The following is a 25,224-nucleotide window of genomic DNA, read 5'->3' as shown; positions in this document are numbered from 1 at the left end:
AAGCATGATCCAAAATGAGCTCAATTATGAAATAAAAAAACAGGTTGTATGGGGATTTTTTAAAAGTATCAATTTATTCTAACTGCAAGGGGGAAGTCATTGAAGAATTTTAAGTAGGAAAGTGATGTGATTTGATACAATTTTTAAAATATTGCTCTGTTTTTGTGGTGAATGTATTATAGATGGCAATAGCAGTAGAAGAGAGATGGTTTAGGATGTTTGGATGGTCCAAGTGAGAGATGATAGTGGCTTGCATTAGGAAGGTATTAATTGAAATGGAGAACATTGGATATTTTTAGAATATGTTTTGGAATAAAATCTCAAGCATGGGTAGAACTTCTTGATGGATTAGATATGGAGAAGTGCAACTAAGAGTAGTTACTAGTTTTACAAAGCCTTTTATGAAGAAAATGCTAATATAGCCTGTTGTCACAGACTTCCTCGCTTCTGCTATTTCCACATTTAGTTTAACAGTGACTTTATAGATATTTCCCTTATTTCTTCTACCCTAAGTCTCTTGCCTCTGTCTTATTTTATCTATCTTGCTTACACTCAAAACATTCTCATCACTCAGACATCTCTTCTCCTTGTGTCTCATTCTCTAATTTCCTTCTCTTATTCTCATTTTACTTCTGTACCTATGATCCATGTCATTATATTAAAGAATTAAAATCACCAGGCGTGGTGGCTCATGCCTGTAATCCCAGCACTTTGGGAGGCCGAGGCGGGTGGATCACAAGGTCAGGAGATCGAGACCACGGTGAAACCCCGCCTCTACTAAAAATACAAAAAACTAGCCGGGCACGGTGGCGGGCGCCTGTAGTCCCAGCTACTCGGGAGGCTGAGGCAGGAGAATGGCGGGAACCCGGGAGGCGGAGCTTGCAGTGAGCCAAGATCGCGCCACTGCACTCCAGCCTGGGCGACAGAGCGAGACTCCGTCTCAAAAAAAAAAAAAAAAAAAGAATTAAAATCGTATTACTTCTTTCACTTTGTCCAAGTCACAGCATTTACAACATAATAAGGGTATTTTCTTTAGCAAAATTTACATATACATAATAAAGCTGAGGGTCACTCCTATGGAAACTTACAGAATATTAAATAGACAGTTCAAATTTTGCAAGGAAGGGTTTGACTAATTTGATCTTCTGAATCTATATATAGGTTTTCTTTATCTTTAATTGTGACACTAGAAGGAAGCCTTAGTATTCCTTTTTATTGGAACTTCTTTTTCAAAAACACCCTTGCAATTAAAAATGTGTGGCATGAAATATATTCAATGATCTTGCTTCTGTAGAGTTGAAATTACTACTGGTATACCCAAAATATTCTAACACTACTCAGGCAGAAATATTCTGTCTAGAAATACTTTAATTTGTCAAAATTATTCCCAAAATATACTCACACTACCCAGCCAGAAATAATTGGCTTATCTAAAAATATTTGTATTGATCAAAATTATTTCCTAAATACATCAATATATTTCTAAATATGTACATTTAAACATTACTTCAATAAAATATTACCATAATTTAAATTATCTGTGGCCTCAATTGCTACTTTTTATTTTTAATGTTTTTCACATTAACATTGCAATTACAGCTTGTTTTCTCCCTCCAGCAATGAGGAGACCATGACGGTAAAGTAGACAATCAAGACTGTAGAAAATGTGATAAGGTGTGCACAGGGTATTAGGCTTTGTTATTCATGTTATTTTCTTTTAAGTTTGCCTACTCAACTTGAGTATTTTTATAAGCCATATATTTTAAATGTCCTATCAGTTTAGATAACATAGTTCGAGGAGATTTCAAAGATTTAGTCTCACTATTTCTTCTATATATTTATGTAACTTGAAATATATTTCTTTTTTACAAGAGCTAGTTTTTATATGGTAACAATGTACTGAGCAGTTTGAGTCACAAGCAACAAAAGAACAGTTACACTTTACACTGTTATTACTCTTTGTTTTTGTTTTTGGACCTAGGTAATATGTCTTTTTTTTTTTTAGACAGAGTCTCTCTCTGTCGCCTGGTTTGAAGTGCAGTGGCACAATCTTGGCTCACTGCAACCTCTGCCTCCTGGGCTCAGGCGATTCTCCTGCCTCAGCTCCCAAGTGGCTGGGATTACAGGTGCCCACCACCACTCCTGGCTAATTTTTGTATTTTTAGTAGAGACAGGGTTTTGCCATGTTGGCCAGTCTGGTCTTGAACTCCTGACCTCAGGTGATCCACCAGCCTCAGTCCCCCACAGTACTAGGATTACAAGCATGAGTCACCATCCCCGGCAGGTAATATGTCTTTTAAGGTGTCATCCCAAAGAGGCCAGAAACATCTTTTCATACAGACAATAGTAGGATAAGTAGTAATTGTAAAGAGCAATGCAATTACTACTTATCTTACTGCTACTGTCTCTGTATTGTCTGCATAACACAAGAAGATGATGACAGTGCAAGTTTACTCAAATTCAATGCAACAAGTGATTCTTAAGCATGTAAACATTTTTTGGAGATTGATGATTAAAAAAAGACAGTATCTGCATTCCAAAAATAAAATAAATACTGAGCAGAAAGATAAGAGAAGCACACAAATGAATTTTATTCAAGTCAAATGAGTTGCGAAACTTGATCATATGAATTGGTTTATTCTTGCCATACCCAACTAAAACAGTCGAGAAGTCGGGGGGAAAGCACTCAGAATATATAACATTGCTCTAGAAGTGTAATTCTCTGCAAGTCAGGCTGCTGAAACTGCCTGTTGTAACCTGAGACCGGTTTTATCTATAAGTGCTGAAATAAGTTGCTGCAACATTAGGACTAATTTTGCCAACCACCATCACTCACCAGTGGGAGCTTGCCAGCTCCCCAGAACTTTGTTAGTGCCCATGAACTTTCTCAAAGTACAATATGTAACATTTCTCCTTTAATGAAACCTGCAAATTTCTCTTTATTCTTCCAACATACCAAAGACCACCTGGTCTGATTGTATACCCTGAATTGTGATTCTTTCTTCTCAAATAAAATGTTACATTTAGAGATTTATCTCTACATTTTTATTTTGACTTTAACAGAGCCAAGAGAGCATTGATAAAAGTTATAAGAAAGCAAGGAAGATGAAGGAAATTCATTTGAAGAATAGATAGGTTTCTTATAGGTAAAGATTGGCAGAATCTTATTTTAGGAAGCAAGAGTAGCGTGTGCAATATTACAGAGTTAAGGATGGAGGCATTTGGAAGGACAATTTGCATTAATCAACTAGTAAGTTAGAGGAAATGGTAGTTTTTACTTTGACATTGATTTTTTTAAAATCCACACCACACAACTGAAACGATAAATTTTTCAGTAAGAGGCCAGTGTGGCATTCTGTAATGCAATACGACAAAAGTGGAAAGATAATGACAGAAAGTTAGGTTTCCACTACATTGAGGAAGAACTTAAATGCTAGAATGCAAATATATAAGCAAGGGGGAAAAAGGATCAAATTGCAAGCCATACTCCCTGGGTACAAGGCTTGTCTTTATTACTGCTAAGTATAGAAATTTCCGGCATGTGAGTTTACTCATTAGTAAAATAGAAATATTGAAACCTACAGTGTGTTAATACATAAAAAAAAAAATTGTGTGAAAGTGCTTTTGAGTTAAAATATGATATATGTATGTGTATGATAATTGATATTCTATCACCTCTTAATTCAATGGGTATGGGAAAAACAAGTTTTTGATCAAGGAGTATTATTGCAATATTTAAAAGAAAGGAATCCTTTACTGAAAGTCAAGTGTAATACTTCTTGTAATAGAATAAATAGAAGACAATTGCTTTTGTGCAATTGGGAAGTTTTAAGTGAGTAAAGTAAAAGAGAGGGAACTGAAGATTACTAATGAATGAGACAGAAGTGGTATCAGTGTTGGAATGGATGTTGGAAAACAATGGAGACTTTTAAATCTTCGTTCATTGGGAAAACCACAGTAAAATAACACAGAGAAGGGAAAGACAGGTAATCTAGCATTTATTTGTCCCTCTTTGTTCTGAGTACTTCACTAGGCAAGTCCATGAGTGTGAGATAACCTAGTCCTTCACTGTGGCATTTCAGTTTGGTGCTACCCTTTCCATTTTTATTCAAAAGAAAAGATAACTTTGTGTAGAATAAATAACTTCCCCAAGTCAAGTAAAAAGAGCAACAGGACTTAAAATTAAGTTCATCTGATTCTAAATCTCAGGCTTTTACAAATGTAGTGACATACCTGTTTTGTAAAAAATACTAATTCAATTGTTATAAAAAGTTGAGAATAAATATTCAACTCTCAGAAGAATAAAAATGATAAAGACCTGAGGGAAACATGGAAAGTCATGATTACAAACCCTTCAGAGGAGATCAGATTCTTGAAAGAGGTGATATAGAAGAAGTGAGTTTTGAAGTTGTAACTCTGAAAAATTTTTATTTTAGTAAGTGAGAAGATAAAGTAGATTCAACAAAAGAGTGAAAAATGGGTAGTCAATGGCTACACTCGAGAGCAAGCTATTTCTCGTACATTCAAGAGAGCTTATAATAATTACAAATGTTTTAGCAGTACGGTAAAGAAAGAACTGCCACAGATGTAGGCCATTCTTTAGGAAAGTTTACTTGTGAAGTGGGGAGAGACAGAAAACCTTTGGAAGCTTCTATATATTAATGGTCTATTTGTAACTACCAAAATAAGATTTATAAATTAATATACTAGCATATCTAGAAAGTTCATGTTAGAAGAATGAGTGAAAATGACTTTATATTCAAAAGTATGGTTGATTTACATTATGATAATAAATTTTTCCTGAATATACATTATACAGTAGTGTTTTAATAGTACCAAATGAGTGGCATGTTCCCTGCTGTTTCACTACTGAGATATACCAGCATTTTAATAATCCAGATACGAATCCAAAATTCAGAGTCCTAATTGTTATTTGCTCTCAAGAGAAGCCCAAATTTATGTTCATATCTAGTGTGACATAAGAGATTTCAATATATCTTTTAAAATCTTCAAAACTCTCCTTTTCCTCTATATCTTCCTATTCAGTCAGAAAAAGCATCAATTAAGGCATTTCCCACAGAAAGTAAGTCTATGAATATAAGGATTCCACAAGCCAAGCTTTCCCAAAAAGTTGGTTATAATTTTAAGGGTATTTAAATTTTTAATTTATTTTTCAGCATAGAAAATGCTTCCAACTTTATATCTTTTTGGCAGCATTTCTCCCTTTAAAAACTTGTTATATTCTATAGGTATTTCAAATTAGAAACAAAGCTTTTACGATTTCAAAACACAGCTGCTGGGACTATCACCTTGGAGAGTAGAGCACAAATGGTAACCAAAATATAACAAGTAAGACACTTTACTTCTCCAAGGATTTTCTCATGGATTTCCTCGGTGATTATAAAAATATTGATTACGTGCAAACAAAACTGTTTCTGTTTTGTCAACTGCTATCTATAAGCCATTTACTAGTACGATGAATTTGAAGTCCTGCTACAAAGTCATGTGATTAGAAAATTAACGGAAAATTCTAAACTGCAGTTTTGCTGTTTTAAACAATTCAATTAATTACATGCATTGAGCTCTCTTCATCACACATACAGAAACATGAATACTCATATCTGATTACAAGGATCCTACTCTTAGAAAAGTTTCTAAAAGCCAAGAAAAAAAAATCTGGGTACTATAATGAAGGAAAACATGATGCTAAGAAATTAAGAACCAGATAATAACTGATTGGAAAAATAAGAAAAGCTTTATAAAAGAGGACTTTGAGTGAGCACTTGAAGAATGTGTAAGATAGCACAGGCAAAAAAATGCTAAGATATAACATTCTAGGAGAAAGAAACAACAGAACTAAGTAGTCATGGAAAATCAGATACATTTGAAGCCAACTATGTGGGACAATTTGTCACCACACAAAATATGAAGGGAAGATTGGGGATATTTTGAAGCATTTTGAATGCCAACACTGAGTATTTTTTGCATAAGTAGGCGACAGGAAAGCTCTGCTGGTGTTAAAGTTGGAAAAACACATTATTGTAGATGTTATAGATGGAAACTGTGGATGAGAAGGAGAAAAATTGGCAGCTTGTAAAACTGACATCACAATTTTCTAAAAATGTGTAAATAAACGATTATCTAAGATAATACCCATGCAAATGCAGATGAGAGAACTACTCTTATCTCTTCTGCATCTCTTTATAATTGAAATATCTCTTTTATCCCTAAAGTTTTCATTCAGAGATTACTGCAATGCTAGGAAAATCATGAAACAGTAAATATTTGAGGTTGTAACATGCATTCTAGAGAAAGATTTTAGTAATATATTATCATTAAAATAACATATGTATATGTGCATACATATCACTTAGTTAAAAATATAATATGAAATCACATGTATGTCTTTATTTTAAATTTTAATAGACTTCATTTCCTAGAGAATTTTCAGGTTTATAAAATAATCACAGAGAGTATAGAGGGTTCCCAAACACAACCCCTCTCTCCCCAACATAACACAGTTTCTCCCATTATTAATATTACTTTACTAGCATGGTACATTTCTTTTTCAATGAATGAATTAATATTAAAATATGTAATTAATTAAAGTTTATAGTTTACATTAGGGTTCACTCTTTGTGTTCTATGGGTTTTGACAAATACATAGTGTCATTATTCACTATTACAGTATTAGACAGAATAGATTCACTGCCTTTATATGTCCCCTGTGCACCCTCTATTCATCCCTCACTTCATCCCCCTGAACTCCTGACAACCAGTGAATTTTTTTTTTTTTTTTAACTGTCTCTGTAGTTTTGTCTTTTCCAGAATGTCTTATAGTTGAAATTTTACCTAGGAGCATAATTGTTGGTAAACCCATGTTTGGTTAAAAAAACAAACAAAAACAAAAAACAACTGTCACCAGCTGGTGTGAGTGTAAATTAGTTCATCCACTGTGGAAAGCAGTTTTGCAATTTCTCAAAGAACTTAGAACTACCATTCAACCCAGCAATACCATTATTGGGTATATACCCAAAGGAAAATAAATCATTCTACCATAAAGACACATACGCAGGTATGTTCACTGCAGCACTATTCACAATAGCAAAGACATGGAATCAACCAAAATGTTCATTAGTGATAGACTGGATAAAGAAAATATGTTACATATATACCATGAAATACTATGCAGCCAAAAAACCAATGAGTTCATGTCCTTTGAAGCAATATGGATGAAGCTGGAGGCGATGATCCTAAGCAAACTAACAGGAATAGAAAACCAAATTCGAAGTGTTCTCACTTACAAGTGGGGACTAAACATTGAATACACATGGATAGAAAGAAGGCAACAACAGACACTGGGGCCTACTTGAGGTTGGAGGGTGAGAGAAGGGTGAGAATCAAAAAACTACTTACTAGACATTATGCATATTACCTGGGTGACAAAATATAATCTGTACACTTTAAATCCCTGTGACATACAATCTACCTGTATAACAACTTGTATGTATACCCCTGAAACTAGAAGTTTAAAAATAATAAATTAAATTAAATTAAATTAAAAAGCTGTCAGAATGTCTTCCAAAGTGGCTTTATTATTTTGCATTCCCACCAGCAGTACATGAGCATTCCTGTTCTTTCACTTTCTGGGCAGCATTTGTGTTGTCAGAGCTTTAGACTTTAGCTATTTTAATAGTTATGTAATCGTTTCTGGTTGTCATATTAATTTGAACTTCCCTAATTACATGTGATAATGAGCTTTGTTTATATGTCTATTTGCCATCTCATATATCTTCTTTGGTGAGAATTCTGTTTTGATGTTTTGCCTATTGTGTAACTGAGTTGTTTGTTTTCTTATTGTTAAATTGTAAGCAATTTTTCCATATTTAACACACGGAATATATTTTTATTAGATATGTAATTTGCACATTTTTTTCCAATCTGTGGCATGTTCTTTCTTTGTCTTCACAGTGCTTTTTACAGAGCAGATGTTTTAATTTTAATGAAGTATGACTTATCTTTTTTTATTGATTATACTTTTGATGTTTTATGAACGAACTGAAATTTCACTTGGATAGGGGCACCAGGAGAACTTGCCATGAGTTCTTTTGAATTTTCAGGGGCAGAGACTGGTAATTCTATCCAAAAACCAGTGTGGCTTTCATAAATGGAGGCAGTAATTCACTGAGTAATCACAATCTAATGTTCCTTTGAGATGATAAGGGCCCAAGAAAGGATGTAACTGTTAATTTAAGCCCGGACTAAAAGTACCTTACTTCGTAACAAATTGATTTATCTTTTGTCTGTTATTTTTATTCCTTTACAAGCTTTCCATGTTTTATTCTTTGGGTGGTTTCCATATCTTATATGAGAATAACTTTTGTATTACATTTTTGAAATACATACAAAGTTCTTTTTCCCCCTTTGAAACCGATGAGTCTACAAATACTTCCACTTCTGCTTCTGAAACCGACCTTGACCTGAAACTGATCCACTCTCCTTTTAAAAGTCCCCCAATTTATACCTCTACTTGAAGATTTCTTTGCTCCCGATCCATGTTTCTAATCTGTATGCCTGAAAGAATTATTAGCACATTCCCAAATGCACTGAGCTTTATCATACCTTTGCACAATCCTTTTTATGTTTGTACCTAGGAAGTTCAGTAATACTAGGTAGAAATTATAAAACCAAGCAGATTCATTATCATCAATCTCAAAAGGGCACTCAAACTTACTTAGCAAGGCAACATTTCTACATTAAGCTTGCTTTCCCACTCTTGGTAAAAAACTATTTTTCATTTTTCCCTCAGTCTTAAATTTTCTCTCCCATCCATCCTCATCTCCTTATACACACATTTTCATTTGATGGCGTTGCTAGACGCAGCATTACTAATGTAAAAGTATTAAACATGAGCTTTCTCACCTTCCCATCACAAAATATGTAGGCCTAGCAATATCTCTTCTCCAATTCTCTATCTTCCTTTCCATTAGATTGAAAATAATTCCACACTACCTGTCCTTGGGATCCCATTTATTTTCTCCTACAAAATTATGTTTCTTTACCTCTACCCTCTCTTTCAATGCCACCAATAGATTTCTCTCTATAGAATTATTTACATCAACTAATAAACATGCTTTGGTCTCTTGATTCTCTAAAAATAAAGTCTCTTGATTTCCTAATGACTACATAAATGCCCCATTATTTCCCTGGTTTATATAACTTGATGTCACCAAGCGGTAAACTATCTGAACTGTCTTTATTCACTCTTCAGCATTTTAAAGTTGATTTTCAACCTCTGTCATTCCACTGAAATCACTCCTGTCAACAACCTTCATGTTGTCAAATTCAAAAGATAGTCTTCTGTCCTCCATGCTCAATTTATCAATAGTCCCTGTTTGCCCTTTAAAAGACTTCTTTTACTTCAGTTACGCTTTTAGGTATTGTCATATTCCTCTGGTCTCTCATGAGCAGGATTCGGCAGCTGTTTGTATTCTATCAGTTTGCCAAATAGATATTTGAGATGACATTACAAGTTCTCTTGTCTTTCTACTTATTTAAAGTGATGTTATCTACACATAATTTTTTAAAGAAAATGATGTTTAACATTTTTTATAATATGTATATGCCTATAGTTCCCTGATATCTCTGAATTTCAATTATGTTCAACTAATCACTTAACATATCTGCCTAGAAATCTCTAAATCTTCGAAAATGTACAACTTCAAAACTGAACTCCCAGTTTTTTGCCAGAAATCTCTGAATGTTCACACTTTATTAAACATTATAATTTATTCCATCCTCACGTTGTTCAAACCCTGAAAATTGAGCCTAATCCTTAATTATTTCATTTTTCTTACTCTCCACATCAAATTTTCATGGGATATTAAAGCTTTCATCTTCAAAAGATATCTTGAATCTGTCTCGTTCCCTGCCAACCGCCATAGTCCAAATCTCCACTGTCTTTCACCTAGGCTACTGAAGAAGGCTAACTAAAATTTAGGTTTTCTTCAATCCCTGAGCTAAAATAGAAAGCCTGATCTACTGAACATGTAAATTGGATCAGGTCACTTACAAATCTTTACAACTTCCCTTCACAGGCAGGTGAGCTAAATGAGTAAGGAAGCCTATGTGTACACATGGCAAGCCAGGGAGATCCTGCCCAGCCTAGAGAGAGAAGTTGTTAACTGGTTCTGAGCAGATGTTACTCTAAAAAGTATGCAGGTTTAAGTTGCCAAATATAATAAGAGAATACCGAAATGTGTGCGTGTGTGTTTGTATAATTTTCTGAGTTTTAAATGTTGCCTCCATTAAAAAAAAAAAAAACACTATGTATTTAAAACAAAGCATATCTTCAGTCCATATTAGGCTGAATGGCTGCCGATTTAATTTCTTTGCCGCAAATATTTGGTTTCTCTTTATTTCCTTTATTTAATTCTATGCTTTTCTCCTATTTACGCTCTATAATTGAGTTTCACTGAACTCTATTTTGTGAAACAGGTCATCAAGCACTTTCTTTTCGGGCTATTCCTTCCCTGTTGGTGGGACACATATACTCTTCCAATATCCATGGGAGTAGGATCTTCTTAAATTATGTGGGTACACACCTTGAGACATCTTTATTCTCTGTCATAGAATCTTACTATTTTCTTTTTGACTTCTGAGTAGTTTTCTGAATTTGTGATTACATCTGAATGGCTTGAAATCTATTGCACTTGAAGGTAATTTAGCTCATTATATTACTATCACATTTTATTATTTTTAAGTTGATTTCTAGTAAATCATTAATCTAATTTGCAAGTCATTGGACCAAGTAAATATTAAAGTCATCAGTAATATTGTATACGCTATTTTGTAATAGCAGGTTTTATTAATAGAGTACTTATTTTGTCAAAAGCTCTGTGATTACTATGAGGCATGTTATCTCATGTGATCTTCTCCTCAACCAAATAAGATATACATTATTATTCTCAATTTTGGAACTGAGGAAACTAACTCTTGCAGAAGACAAGATAATTTATTTCAGGGATATAATCTGAATGAAATTTGTTTGACTTTAAAGCATAATACATTATAATATAGTGATTAAAACGTCAGGTTTTGGAGTCTGCAAGTATAGAGTTCAAATCCCAGTTCCATCAAATTATTAGCCAGATAAACAAACTTCAGTTTTCTCATTTAAAATATAGGGATAAAATAGTAAGTGCTTATAAGATTTTATAAGAAATAAAAAATACTTGGGAAAAAGAAATATTTAATTGCTTATCACTTTGTGGTCTATAAGATATAATCATTAGTCATTAAGACTCAAAGATTTAGTTAATTTTAATAAAATTAGTAAAATAGGTCAAAGTCTGACCAGTCCCCAAATCTTTTGAATTTCTCTTTAGTGTGTTTCTTCAAATACTACTATCTGTATTAAGTTTTGAGAGTGGTTAAAGTTACGTAAACATTTTAGAAAATTACAATTGTGTTTGTGTGGAAACTGTATTATTGTTTTCCACTCCAAGTATAGCAAAATGTAACTTTAAGTTATTCTGAAAGATCCATGGGGAAAATTTATTATAGGTCTATATTCTAAGAACTATTTTTTTTTTCTTCATAGGGATATTCTTTAGAGTATCATTTGTGCTTTATACAAATAATATTAATAAGTAAAAATAAAAAATATGTGGTACCTGTAACTATAAACATTAGCATCAATAATTGAAAAATAAAAATTTCCAATTTTCAATAAAATTGAAAAAATAGGTATTTGTGAGTTTTTGTGAGATTATTATTTAACGTTTTGATAGGCTTTTTGTAATCTTTTATTTGTAAAATATAGAGGACTAAGAAAAATTCAAGTTTATTAAAAAGCATTATTTGATAGTTATGTAAATTAATGGCTGCCACAGTATATTACATAAATTCTCTAGGTTATCTGTTAACTTAATTTTAAATTAATAAAATTAATACTAATTTATGATGGACATCAAACTTCTACTCCAGTTAGAATTACACAATACAAATAAGGTGTTTATAGAACATCTGCTGGAAGGTTTTACAGGCATTGCCTCATTTGAAACTCACTATTATATGTGGTAAATATGATTTACATGTTGCAGAAGAAGAAACTCAGGCAAACAGGATAGAACAACTTACCCAATATCAGACAACTAATAAGTAGCAAAATTGGAACTCAAAGTTATGTCTTTAAAATCTAAATCTCATGATTTTTCACTTACTACATGATGAGAAATTAATCATTTAAACTAAAAAAAAGTGTTCTAATAGAGTTAATGTATTACTTAACTAATCCCTTTAAAATAATTAAATATTATTAATAATAATACATTGATAAAATGCAGTTTGATGACGCCAAGACTACTTCTTTATATTATTAGCTATTTTAAACATTTAAATTAAAATAAACCTTGACAAGATAAATAATGAAGTCAATATTTTAAAATATTACCTAAAATCTGATCCGATTCTCTTCCCATTTTCTGGTTCTCCTGGATCTGGGCATAAATTGGAAGCTGTTTTAATACCTCCCTCATTTACTGCAACAGCAGGGGAAAAAAGAAAAAAGAAACAAAATATATGTGATTAGAAAGTTGATGATATTAATTTTAAAATATACATAAAATGCATTCTTATATTTTGTCACTATAATCACTGTCATTTAAGTATTTGTTCAACTACAATTTTATAAACCAATAAAGTAGGCTAAATCATTTTATGAACTAATAAGAAAATAAATTTGCTGTTCATATTCAATAACTTTTACTAGTCTGCATATTAACACATTAATATTTATCACTTTTTTTTTAGTTTCCATCAAATTGGAAAATCTCTGGAAACACATTCTCAGGGTATCAGTGTTCAGAGCTTTCATTAATCATTGGCAACAAAGAAGTCAACCACCAGTTATGATAGTGTTATTTGGATGCTTATTATTTCTGAAGGTGTAATAAAAAATATGTACGAAAAAAGTTCAGAGTTCTAACACTTCTTATTGGTATACGATAAAGCAATTTGATCTGCCAGCGTTAAAATACAACAGTGGTGCAAATTACTAGGTACTCCTTTAAATTATTACATAATGGTGTAAACCAAAACAATAGCTTTACCCTCAAGCAACTTCCATGAATACGATTTATTTAGCTTTTTTACACATTTCAGCAGTTTCTTCAAAACAGAAAGTCAAAGATGTACTACTATTTTCAGTGAATGTTACCACATTGGATAACTAAATCCCCAAGTTAGATTTTTATTATTCAATCAGATAGTAATGAAATTTTGAGTGATAGTGTTTAATAAATTCAATCTTAAAGTGAACTGGAGGATAAATTCTCTTATTTTACATTTTTATCAATTTACCTACTCTTTTTAAGAAAAAGCAGTGCCTACGCAGAGATTCCAGAGAGAAAAAAATTCTAAACCATCCAATGCTTGTTATCCTACACTGTGAACTGAAGACACAGGTAGATATTTCTTAAAAGAATAAAGATGACTACTTCTAACTTTAGATATTCTAATGCAATAAATCTAGGCATCAGTGTTTCGGGAGTTTTTGGTTTTTATTTTAAAGAGTCTTGCTTTGTCATCCATGCTGGCATGCAGCAGCACAATCATAGCTCACTGTAGCTTTGGACTCCTGGATTAAGCCATCCTCTTGCCTTGGTCATCCAAGGTGCCAAAGTGCTGGGGTTGTAGGTATAAGCCATTTTAAAATTAATACTAACTCTCAAGGTAATTCTAATATAAAGTCAAAATTGAGAACCCCTGGACTGCTGAATATAATTTAATTTATTTAATTCAAATTGATTCATCAGATAAGAAGATAGCTATCAGATGCCTGCTCAACAGTTATGATTGTGGTAAAGCTGTCATTTTCTAAATTAAACATAGGATTTTTCATGTGCTTCCATCACTTTAAAAAAATAATTTTCTTAGTATTACCAATGATGTCCTTCTTGCCAACTATATTAGAGCTCACTAATTCATATCATAGGATATCTGTGCTTTTCTGATTCTCTAACTTGCTATACAATCTCTCTTTACCTTTCTGGGTTTTTTGGCCAGTCTTACTTTTGCTGATTCTACTACAGCAGACAAATTCAAAGGCATCAGTTCGCAACTCTCTATATTTGAATTTCCATCCTGCCTTGACAGAATGACCTGTTTGTTACTGACTTCTAATCTTTTTGAAGTTCCTTTCTCAATTTTTCAAAGGCCTATTTAATTATCTACCAAAGTTTCCATTGTCATCGAATCTATCTTCTCAAATTCAACCTAATCACTTTGATGCTTTTGTGACTTCATTTTCATCCATCTCCAATACATCTTGAATACCAGAGGAGGACTAAACTTTCTAAAACACAGTTTTTATTACTGCTCAAATCTCCACTTATTCTGGATTTTCTACTGCATCAATTTTATTTTTCACTAGTCACTAACATGCATCCATCACTGAAGTTCCGTTGTCTGTTCGCTGTTCTGCAATTTGCTGAACATACTGACTCCACACATTTGTGTTTTCTCCATGTCTCCATGTTTTCCTTTCCTTCCCCTTTAGCTATCAAAGCCCTATCTAATATTCAAGATTTAGCTTAAGTCCCAATTATTCCAAAAGATAATCACTCATTTTTTCCATGTTATTCTAATTTATCTTTTTAAATAACTTGAAGTATTTCATTTGGACAATTTTTTATTTAATTAAAAATTACCTTAACATATTATGAATTAATAGCTTCACATACCTTTAGTCATCTATAGAAAAAGATTATATATTTGATAAAAATGGAGAAAAAACATACTTATTTTAATATACCTATTTAATATATTTTCAATAAATATGTCCTAGTTGTTTGATTGACAATACCACCTTATATTTGTTGTCAAAGGACTGATCATTTTCTATGAAAAAATATCCTCTTTCCAATCTTTAAAAGGCTTTTGGAAATATTGTAGCATATGTTTATTAAAATGTGAGTTTTTAAATGTGCGGTGGAAATGAGGAAAAGAGGTGGCATGACTTAAGCTTAACTGCTTTTTTGTATTATGACATGTAACACAGATTATAGGGTAATGAACAAGCAGCTTGTGAATACATTATTAGAAAATAAAAATAAGAAAAATCCCATTTTTTAACATTTCACTATCATTTTGTGTCAAAATAAAATTTTGTTAAATATTTTATATGAATTTAAATGATAGTTAACATTCACATCATACTATAGGTCCAGAACTATTCTACATACTTTATGTGTGTCACCCCATTTAGTTCTCACAACCATTTAGGAGTGACTACTATTATTTTACGCCTCCTACAGGTGAGAAAACTGAGTCTTGGAGAGGTAAAGAAATATGTCCAAAGTCATATTGCTAGTTAATGGGAATCTATATTTAAACTCAGGCAGTCTGATTCGAGAAATTCTACTTTTAACCCGGAGCTCTATAGCTGCTCAAAAAGTTTGACAAGGCAGAAACTATATCATTAACTACAATTCAAAACATTTTCCCAAACATTTTACCTTAAAATGCAGAGCATGTGTATAATTTCACCACTTTCACCTAATTAATCCCAGTTCTTATTATTTTAATTGTCAAGTTATTTCTGTCTGCTTGAAAGTGTCATTTAAACCACCATTTCTGGACATCTGCAAGTGGAAAAATTTTCTAATTTAAAATGTAAGGATAATGAGAGAGCTTCTGCATGGTACGTGTATTTAATGTTCTTTAATTGTGAATATTTAAAAAATTTTTTAAATTAAGAAAAAAAGTACAATCTTTCATTTCTTTTGATATTTTTATATTTCAGAATTTCCCATAGCTAAGTGGTGCCAAGACAATTAACTGAAGTTAGTATTCATTCAATCATCTCCTTTCATTTCACAATGCCATTGATGCAAGTGGACAGATTTATCACTCATACTTATTTTAATTTGCATAGCAACTTGCATCATTTTAAGAATATGAATGTTCTTTAAAAGTTTAATTACATGAATAGTGTGAGTAAGCATGTTTTCTTATGGCTTCTGATTTTATATAGCCCATAATATACCCTAAAGATACAAATAAGTGGACTCTGACTAAAATTCACCTCCACATTACCTCTTCCAGCTGCTTACATTGTCACTTTTCTCAGATTTTTAAAAATTAGATTTAAATATTTATTTCAACTTACAATATCAAGTGCTTTGGATCTTTTTCTGAACTCAAACATCATTGGTATCAACGCTGTGTTGTTATTTTTATACTAAAACACTTCATATTCTACAAAGGGTTTTGTCTTAACTAATTTAGCTTCCCAAAATATTGAATCCTTGAGGGTTGAAAATATATTTTATTCACTATTGTGCCTTCTTAGTCTAGCATAGTGCTGCCATGGAGGAACTGTGGAATGAGTGGATAATATGAATGAATAAAAGTGTGGATTTGAAGAATAGGAAAGAAAACACAACCATTTATGGCAGGTTCACAGTTTCCTCATATTTCCACAATAATATTCTAGAGGAGCCTACTAAAAAATTTGGAAAGAGTACTAGTTCATTAATTTTAACATTGTAAAAATATAAAACCTTTTATATTTAATTTAATTTTTTTAAAATCCATAGTTTCTTTTCTTGGTGAAATCAATATTTGAAAAAGAACAAGGGGTAGATAGGGGCAATTTAGAGTTCAGGTGTAAAAACTGAAAAAAAAAAAAATCTGAATCAGCCATTTAAACAACCAAACTCTGCCCATGAACACTATTGGAGCTTCCCGAATCTCTTGTTAATTCATTTCTTATTTAAAATCTAAAGGTGCCATTATGAGACCTTCAAATACACACATACATTGGCAGTTTGGGTATTCGATGTCCTCTGTGCTTACACTGACTTTGGGCCGTGCCTATCATAGAATTGATCATTTTTTCAAAGAACACAAGCTTTATTTATTTATTTTTATTTTAAAGATGAATGTCAGATAAAAACTGTCTTTCTTTTTAATTGTTTTGTCCTAGGTTGAATAAATAATGTTAAAGAGATGAATATGTGAATGTGTACTTGAAATAGATATATAATAATGATACAAATTAAAACAATATAACTCTACTGCAAACAACCATGAAAGAATTTATTTTTGAAACGAGTTATTAAATACTTTAGAAACAAATTATAGTAAAATGAAATTCAAAATAATGTTGGTTTGCTATTTTATAATGATAGTAAATTTGCAAAAAATATTTTGAAGTGAGAATTACTTATCTTCAAAAAATGAAAAAGCAAGAGTACTTACAAATATTTTTATAGAAAATACAATGAATAAATGCAAAACTTATTTTAAAATTATGGAGCAAATTAACATTTTTGCCTCATATTAACTTTTTGCCTGTCTCAAAGCAAATATTTCTTAAATGAAATATTTTTATTAGAATTTTTTTCCCTAGATATACAGCCATGTCTAAATTCCCTTTTTGTTCACCTTCATAACCCATGTACAGGAAAAGTGAAAATAATATATATTTCCACTAAGGCAATATACTAACAGGGATATAGAGTTACATACATCTTACAATGCCTTGATAAATCCTAGATCTCTTAGCACAAATAGCCTGAATTTTCCTGAATATTTGGAAGTCTGAACCATGCAACATGTCAAATAACACAAGTGTAGACAAAATGAGAAGAGGGTAAGCCATTCTAATATGTTCTAATTCTACTTAGAATTCAGAAATAAATATATAGGCCACACAAAATATTAGAAAAAGTGTAGTAAACATAATATTTAATTTTGCTAGCATTTAACTTTTATTTCATGATGACCTGAAGAATTTGGTATGTAAGAGTCATCTCACCTGGCAATTTCTTAAATTTATACTTGTTATTATAGAAAATATGTCTTTCTCTCAAAAATGTGTTGAATAATTTATATATGTCATATTGCAGCATTGCTTATTTTCCTTAAAAACTGACAGTATCAATCTTGAAAATGTTTTTAGCCCCCAAAATACATGAAGAAGTATTAATTATACAACCAAACCCTTTGAAATTAGCTGTTTAGTGCTTTTTAAACAGGTAACCCAACCGGATCAACGATTTCCTAGTGATATCTCTTCTGGTTTTGGATTCGTATTCTCAAGTCTAACTGATAAAATGTAAAAATCATATTTGAAAATTATGACACCATCAAATATTTTATAATATAAGACTCCAAGTTTGTTTCTTGATAATTGACATAACTGCTCAATTTTTGTCAATTACTGTTTATATGTACAAGTCAATAAACACTTAGGCAAAGTCCTTTTTGATATAGCTATAATAAATGATTTTTGTTAAAGAAATAATTATAAATTTATTTCATGAGGTGATTTGGAACTGAAGAAAAATAAAATTAAAAAATATGCTCTTGTTGAAGAATGAACAGTAACAATATGTATGAAATTTGAAATAACTACTCATATATTAGCAATGTTATTTTGGAAGTCAGGTATTGTGTCATAAATGGCTTGTTTCAAGGTTTCTAATATGCAACAGTATTGTTGACAATTTCCAGCAACTGCTATTAAATTTTACTGCAAAAATATATAGCTCTACTAAAAAAAGTCATGTTTGGTTATGGTAAGTTAAATGAATGTTCTAATTCAGTGATTCTTCACCTGAGATTTTGGGATGAACTTCAGAGGTTACATGAAGCCCTGATTTTGTAAGTAAAATTGTGTACTTCAGGCCATTTTATAAGATTTTCAAAAAGTGAATAGCAATAATTAATCAATCATTTTATAAAATATTTGATTTCATAGGTTTATGTAAATTAGCTCAAATTTAGAATGTTTTCTCTTAAATAAAAATTGCTATTTTAAAAGTAATCTTTCTTAGAAAAACACTTATGTTGAAATTAAGATATAGTCAATCAAGAATTCCTACAAGAAACCGCCAATTTTACAAATCTTACTCACTTTCGCCTCACCTTCTAGAACTAAACTTGAGTGTCCTCAAGATTTAAGATTAAAAGAATATTTTTACATCTTGAACTATAAAAGAAACTTTATGAAAAATAATCTGAGGCTGGGAGTTTGCCATGTTAATCCATTAACTCAATACACATTTAAATACAAAATATTGAATAATCATCATGCATGTTATACAGATATTAATGCAGTTAATTTGGTAAATACACAAATATTTTGTAAAACACATACAAACAACACAGACACCACAAACTTCACTCTTGCACTAGAGAAAGTAACAAAAAAGAAGTACACTCACAGATAGAAAACTTGTTGCTGTTGTCTTTCCCTGGAAACAATTTAAATCCTCTAGATTTAAAATCTATGGCCTTTTTCACTAGTTAAGAAAACAAACAAAAACATGTATCAGGAAATACAATTTTAAAATGAAATTCAAGTTAACAAATTTTGTTAGCATGGAATTATGCAAGATAAAGAAATCATTTTCTTAAGCCTGATATAGTACCCAGAAGAATTTTTTTTAAGCAATATAATCACTTAGTAGTAAAACACTAAGCAGTGTAAAAGGATTTTAAAAATTCCACAGGGAAAATCCTGCATATACATATTTTTCAAACTGTGTTTTTTTAAACTGTCCAAATTTTTATATAAAAGTGAAATCTCAGCAGTTTATCATAAACCACTTGAATTCATCAACTTTTATGGAATAAATTAAACTAGCAAAGTAAAAATGCTGGAATATTAGAATAGTGGGAAGGATTTAATAGGTTTGTTCTTTAAAATAAATTTCCTAAAAATTTAGCCTATTTGAAATGTTAAGACACATTTAAGAATATGACTTAATTAGAAAAATTTAAAACATATTTTAATATTTCTGTCAATCATTTCCATTCATTATCATTGCTTTTGACACTATGTATGAAAGTGAACTACAGTTATTTGGAGCCCATCAAAAATATCTCAGTACTGTCTTTAGATATAGTAGTTGTACATATTTATGGGATACATAGGATATTTTGATATAAGCATACAATGTGTAATGATCGAATCTGAGTAATTGGTATATTCATCACTGCAAATATCTATTATTTCTTTGTGTTGAAAACATTCCAAATCTTCTAGCTATTTTGAAATATAAGATACTGTTAAATATAGTTGCCCTATTGTGCTATCAAATGCTAGAATTTGTCTTCTTATCCTTCTATCTTACTGTAATTTTGTCCCCATTGACCAATCACTCCTCATCACCCTTCCCTACCTCAATTATTGTCTTTTACAAAACTTAGTGTCAACAAGAAATGTAATTAACTTGCTCAGTTACAGTGTGGAACTCTTTACATATTACTTTTTACTAGGTTTCCTTAAATGTTATGCAATTAGGTTTTCTTCATGTTATAAATTTTTAAAAAAGCAAAAAAGATTTTTGTTAGATGGTTTAAAATTACTGCTTCACTATTTCTGAATGTCATTCTACGCAATTAGTTCAAATCATGGATATTTATTGGTTTATGAAACATTTTAAGGTAATTTTTTCTTGTTAATAACTTCAAAAGTAGGATAGTAGAGAAAGGGCCTGGTGGTTTATGTGAATATAAGATATGAACTATCTATACACACAGAATATATTTTTAAAAAGAGGTATATTATCTTTGGAGCAGGATTTATAAGACTGATTCTTAGTAAACATTAGTTGTGGGATTTTGGACAAGAATCTGCCTTTTTACCTGCTTTATTCTCTTAAATAAGCAGCTAAGACTAGATGGCCTCTCTCTTTATAGTTCTAAGATTCTTCAATTGTGAATCCTTATTTATGGTGAAAAAATGACTACATCCCTCCCAAGTGACGCTTTTTGTTGTGATTCTCTTCTACCCTCAGCCCCACCCCCATGGTAACCTAAAGTTTAATTCTTCTGAAGTGTTCAGCTGCTCTAAATTTAGTTTTGTCACATGTGAATTTTCTGCTGTCTTAAAATACTTTTTAACAAAATTTGCATTTTGTATTTTCTGGCATAATTCTAGATTTTTCTGTTGGAAACATGAATTATAAGTAGGAATCTACCTCTACTTTTCTCTGCATTATAAGATTTGACTTCGTAAGTGTTACAAATAGATCTGAAGATTTCATGGTGATTTTAACACAAGTCTGGATTTCAAAAAGAATAAAGAAAACTAAATGAAAAGATTATCAGACCACAGGAGAAAACGGCAAAACAATAAAATCCTACAGATCAAAGAGTTCAAAGTTGTAAATAATAAGTTACTAATACTGGGGGGAAGTGGCAGTGTGTGTAGAAGGGGACAGATTAACATGCCTACTTACAAGGACCTCGATTTAATTATTTGGTTGGGTAAGGTTTTTCCTGCTTCTAAAAGCACCTTAGTTTTCTCTTTTATAAGCATCTATATGTCAATTTATCTTGAATAATGATAAATCTATTTTTCTTAAATAAAAACTATAATAATTGTAATACAGATGCAGAAGATGAAAGTTGAGAATATCCATCTTTGGACATGACAAAGTGTGAATTAATAACATAAAATTTAAATTCACAAAAACTATAAAATATGTTAAACAGAAAACAAATACTTTAGCTGTTTATATTTTTAATAGAAAGAATAATATATATCTCCTAATGAATAAATTAAAAGGATAAATCATGTATTAGTTATTTAATATTACAATATATGCCATAAAAATATAGCTTTCACCATCTATAAAAGATACATGGCATAAGTCTTGACTTGTCATCAAGTAATGAGTGCTTATGATGACCATATTTAACTTAGAAAATGAACCTGACTTTTTAACCTGATGCATTTCAGTAATAAGCATGTAAAATTTATTATAGAGTTAATGTTAAAATAAATAATGGTATTTTATATAGGTTAAGGAAAACGTTTAGACAGTGTGTCGTGTGACAGTTGCCTCCACTGTACGGTAAGCTCCTCACAAAGGCAGAAAAAATATTTTGCTCATGTCATATTTTTGTTTGATTGATTGTTTTGAGAATGAGTATAGCTCGGTCGCCCAGGCTGGAGTGCAGTGGCGCGATCTCGGCTCACTGGAACTTCCATCCCCCGGATTCAGGCAGTTCCCCTGCTTCAGCCCCCCGAGTAGCTGGTATTACAGGCGTGTGCCACACCCGGCTAATTTTCGTACTTTTAGTAGAGACGGGATTTCGCCATGTTGGCCAGGCTGGTCTGAAACTCCTGTCAGGTGAACCGCCTGCCTTGGCCTCCCAAAGTGCTGGAAAACGGCATGAGCCACCGCGCCGGGTCCTGTTTTTTGTTTGTTTGTTTTTTGAGAAGGAGTCTCTCTCTGTTGCCCAGGCTGGAGTGCAGTGGCATGATATCGGCTCACTGCAACCTCCGCCTCCCAGGTTCAAGCAATTCTCCTGCTACAGGCACAAGTAGTTGGGGTTACAGGCACGCACCACCGTGCCCAGATAATTTTTGTATTTTAGTAGAGACAGGGTTTCACCATGTTGGCCACGCTGGTCTCGAACTCTTGACCTCAAATGATCCACCTGCCTCAGCCTCCCAAAGTGCATGTCATATTTGTATGAGTGCATGAATGAATATATACGATATTGTTAATTCTGAGTCTTTTAACTAAAGGTATTTTGTTGGGAGAATTCCCTTTATTGATCATGAACTACGATGGGAGGAAAGGAGAAAGTAATTTTAAAAAATGAACGCCCAAGATGAAGCATTTTCATTTGCAAATCTCAAGATGAAATACAGAAAAACTATGTATGCTGTAATAATTTTAGAAAGCATTAAATGCAAGATTGATAAGCATATGCACAATTCATTTTTTCTTTCATATGCTAAACAATTTTCAATCATTTTTAAAAATTTTCATTACATTTTCGGTTTGACTTTTTGCTTAGTGTAATAGAAATATTTTACAATACAGGAAAGGCCTGGCAGGGAAGAATATTAGGCCAGCAATCAAATCCCTCTTTATTTAGTTGTAAGCCCTGGACTCTAGCAAAACCACTTTGTTTTGTAACCTATATTAGTTTCAGGTCATGTAGTGGATTATCACTGTGGCGTCTTCCAGGTTGTTTGTTGTCTTCAAGATCAATATAAATTCAAAATTGCATTTAAAAACTTACGAAAAGAAAATGATATTGATTGAGTTTTACTTAAACCTCATCTAATTTTCATGTTAATCAGCTAAAGTCATTATTTGAAAAGATTTAAATTAAAATGTCTACTATAAAAATTAACCATATATTCACACATATAAATCATAGCTGGATTTTGTTTCCAATACCAACTTTTATGGTGTAACAGGCATTTGTCTTTATGTTTTATGTTACAAAAACTTTCTAAGTGTAACTTGAGAACATGTGGTATTGGTGGGATAAGACAGATTGGAAAGTAGTATATGTAGTGTTGGTATTGGCCTTTAATGTTAGGAAATTGATCATATTAAATAGATGTAGTAGAAGGAAATTTAAGTATCAGTTGGAGATTTGGAAAAAGTAACCTTTAATTGGTCCTTTTATCACTGAGCTTCTATAACTTAAAGTCATAAAACATTTCCTGGCTTGAAGTTCCTTTAAAAATTGAATCCCTCATTACATAATTTCAAAAGTTACATAGCTGAAATATATTATTCTATTTCTTTGCTATGCATATATAGTGAAAATATGTTATATGCAGAACATTTATCTTTGAAAAAGAAGAAACAGACATGTTTAGTATTAGTTAGCAGAACATTGTTTTAATTAGCAATAATTTGCTTTCATGTTTGCATGGGGCTCTCACAGAAGACAGTGGCATTTATTAAATGCTTTCAGAACATTCTGAAGCCCTCCTCATTTTCCACTTAGATTATATTCTAATACAATAATGAAGGTAAAATGAATGGAATACTGTAACCTTGTATTTATTTTATTTTTCCAAACTTGTAGTATTTATTTTAACAATAAAGTATCTTGGAAGTGTCAGTAGCTGTATTATAAATCTATAATTCAATCATATCGTAATTCTTTTAAAAAGGAAAATAATTTCTTATGAACAAGTAAGTCACTAGTAGCTTGTTTATGTTTTTGTTTATTTTTGCTTCATTTTAACCTTTCTTTTCAAATGTACAATAATGCCTTTCTCTTCTTCTTTTGTACTGTGTTTGATGATACCTAGATGTGCGTTTCCCACTTTTTATTTTGAATTTATTAATTATAATCTTATCTTTCACTTTATAGTAAACTAATAAACTATACTACTAATAAAATAATTTCCTTTTAATGTTTTGGATATTTAAAATAACTAACATGTCTCTGTGTGTGTATTTGATTTTGAGAAAGTGGCACATATCACTATTGACAGTACATTTATTTACATGAGTACTAAGAGTAATCAGTCACTGACTAGGAAGTTAAAGTAATGTCAAAACACAGTGTGCTATTTTTGGCATTTCGCTTACTGGATTAGGAGTTAGCAGACCTATGTTCCGAGTCTATAAGACATGGGACATGTTGACTAACTTTGCTATTCAGTTCTAAGAGATGTAATTCTTAGCTATTTAGGAGTAGAATTTGGGCGAGAAGAAAGGAAGACTAATGTAATCAGAATTATCAGTTCTATTTCAGAGATTTAAATGTGTAGAGGAGTTATAAAATTATTTAACTGTATAAAGATGACTTTTTTGTTGTTGGTTTATAAGTAAATAGTGGCTCTATGTTATATATCAACAAGTACAAAAATTTCACTTTCTTTTTCTACATCCTGTACTAGCTTAACAAAACACTTTTCAGAACATACTTATCACAGAGACTGCTAATGATGACTTCTTTGATGTAATCCTTAGACAAAGAAAAATCAAGAAACTATACTGCTGCTAAACTGAAAACTAAACAATACTCCTGCAGTATCTCCTTTAACATCTTTCATATAAGGTTTACTACTGTATTAATAATACAAACTTCTGAGAAAGTAATATGACTTATAAATGTTTCTGTAGCATAATTTTTTAAAAAGTAACTAGAGGTATCCTGCAACAATTAGATAAGGTTTCTGGGTCACACAGGAAGAAGATATAATAGAAAACTCAGTGGCATAATATTAAGTAGCTCATGAATCTTTGTGAAAAATATTTTATTTCAAAATATGTTAAAAATAAATGAAGATAAACTTTGTATAACGAAAAGCAATGGCTATAATTTGATGAGAAATGTAGTAGCACAACTATTTTTAAAAGCACACAAAAAATAAAAATTAAAAAAAAGTTCTTAAAGCACAGAAAAATTGATTGGTAGAGATAAACATACTAGGGA

General features: G+C 31.5%; 1 protein-coding gene across 3 annotated transcripts in view; it reads right to left on the bottom strand.

Moving 5' to 3' along the window:
- The window catches only part of CSMD3 (CUB and Sushi multiple domains 3), a 1,277,440-nt gene that overhangs the window by 712,433 nt on the left and 539,783 nt on the right, over positions 1-25,224 (bottom strand). For all 3 annotated transcript variants that reach the window (XM_011982326.1, XM_011982327.1, XM_011982328.1), the window contains 2 exons: positions 19,236-19,313; positions 12,455-12,542 (listed from right to left, as the gene is read on the bottom strand). In XM_011982326.1, the coding sequence (XP_011837716.1) occupies positions 12,455-12,542; positions 19,236-19,313 (166 nt within the window). The remainder of the gene's footprint in view (positions 1-12,454; positions 12,543-19,235; positions 19,314-25,224) is intronic.

Source organism: Mandrillus leucophaeus, unplaced genomic scaffold (genome assembly GCF_000951045.1).
Source record: "Mandrillus leucophaeus isolate KB7577 unplaced genomic scaffold, Mleu.le_1.0 Scaffold239, whole genome shotgun sequence".
NCBI lineage: Eukaryota > Metazoa > Chordata > Mammalia > Primates > Cercopithecidae > Mandrillus > Mandrillus leucophaeus.
This window is presented reverse-complemented; position numbering and strand designations above follow the sequence as displayed.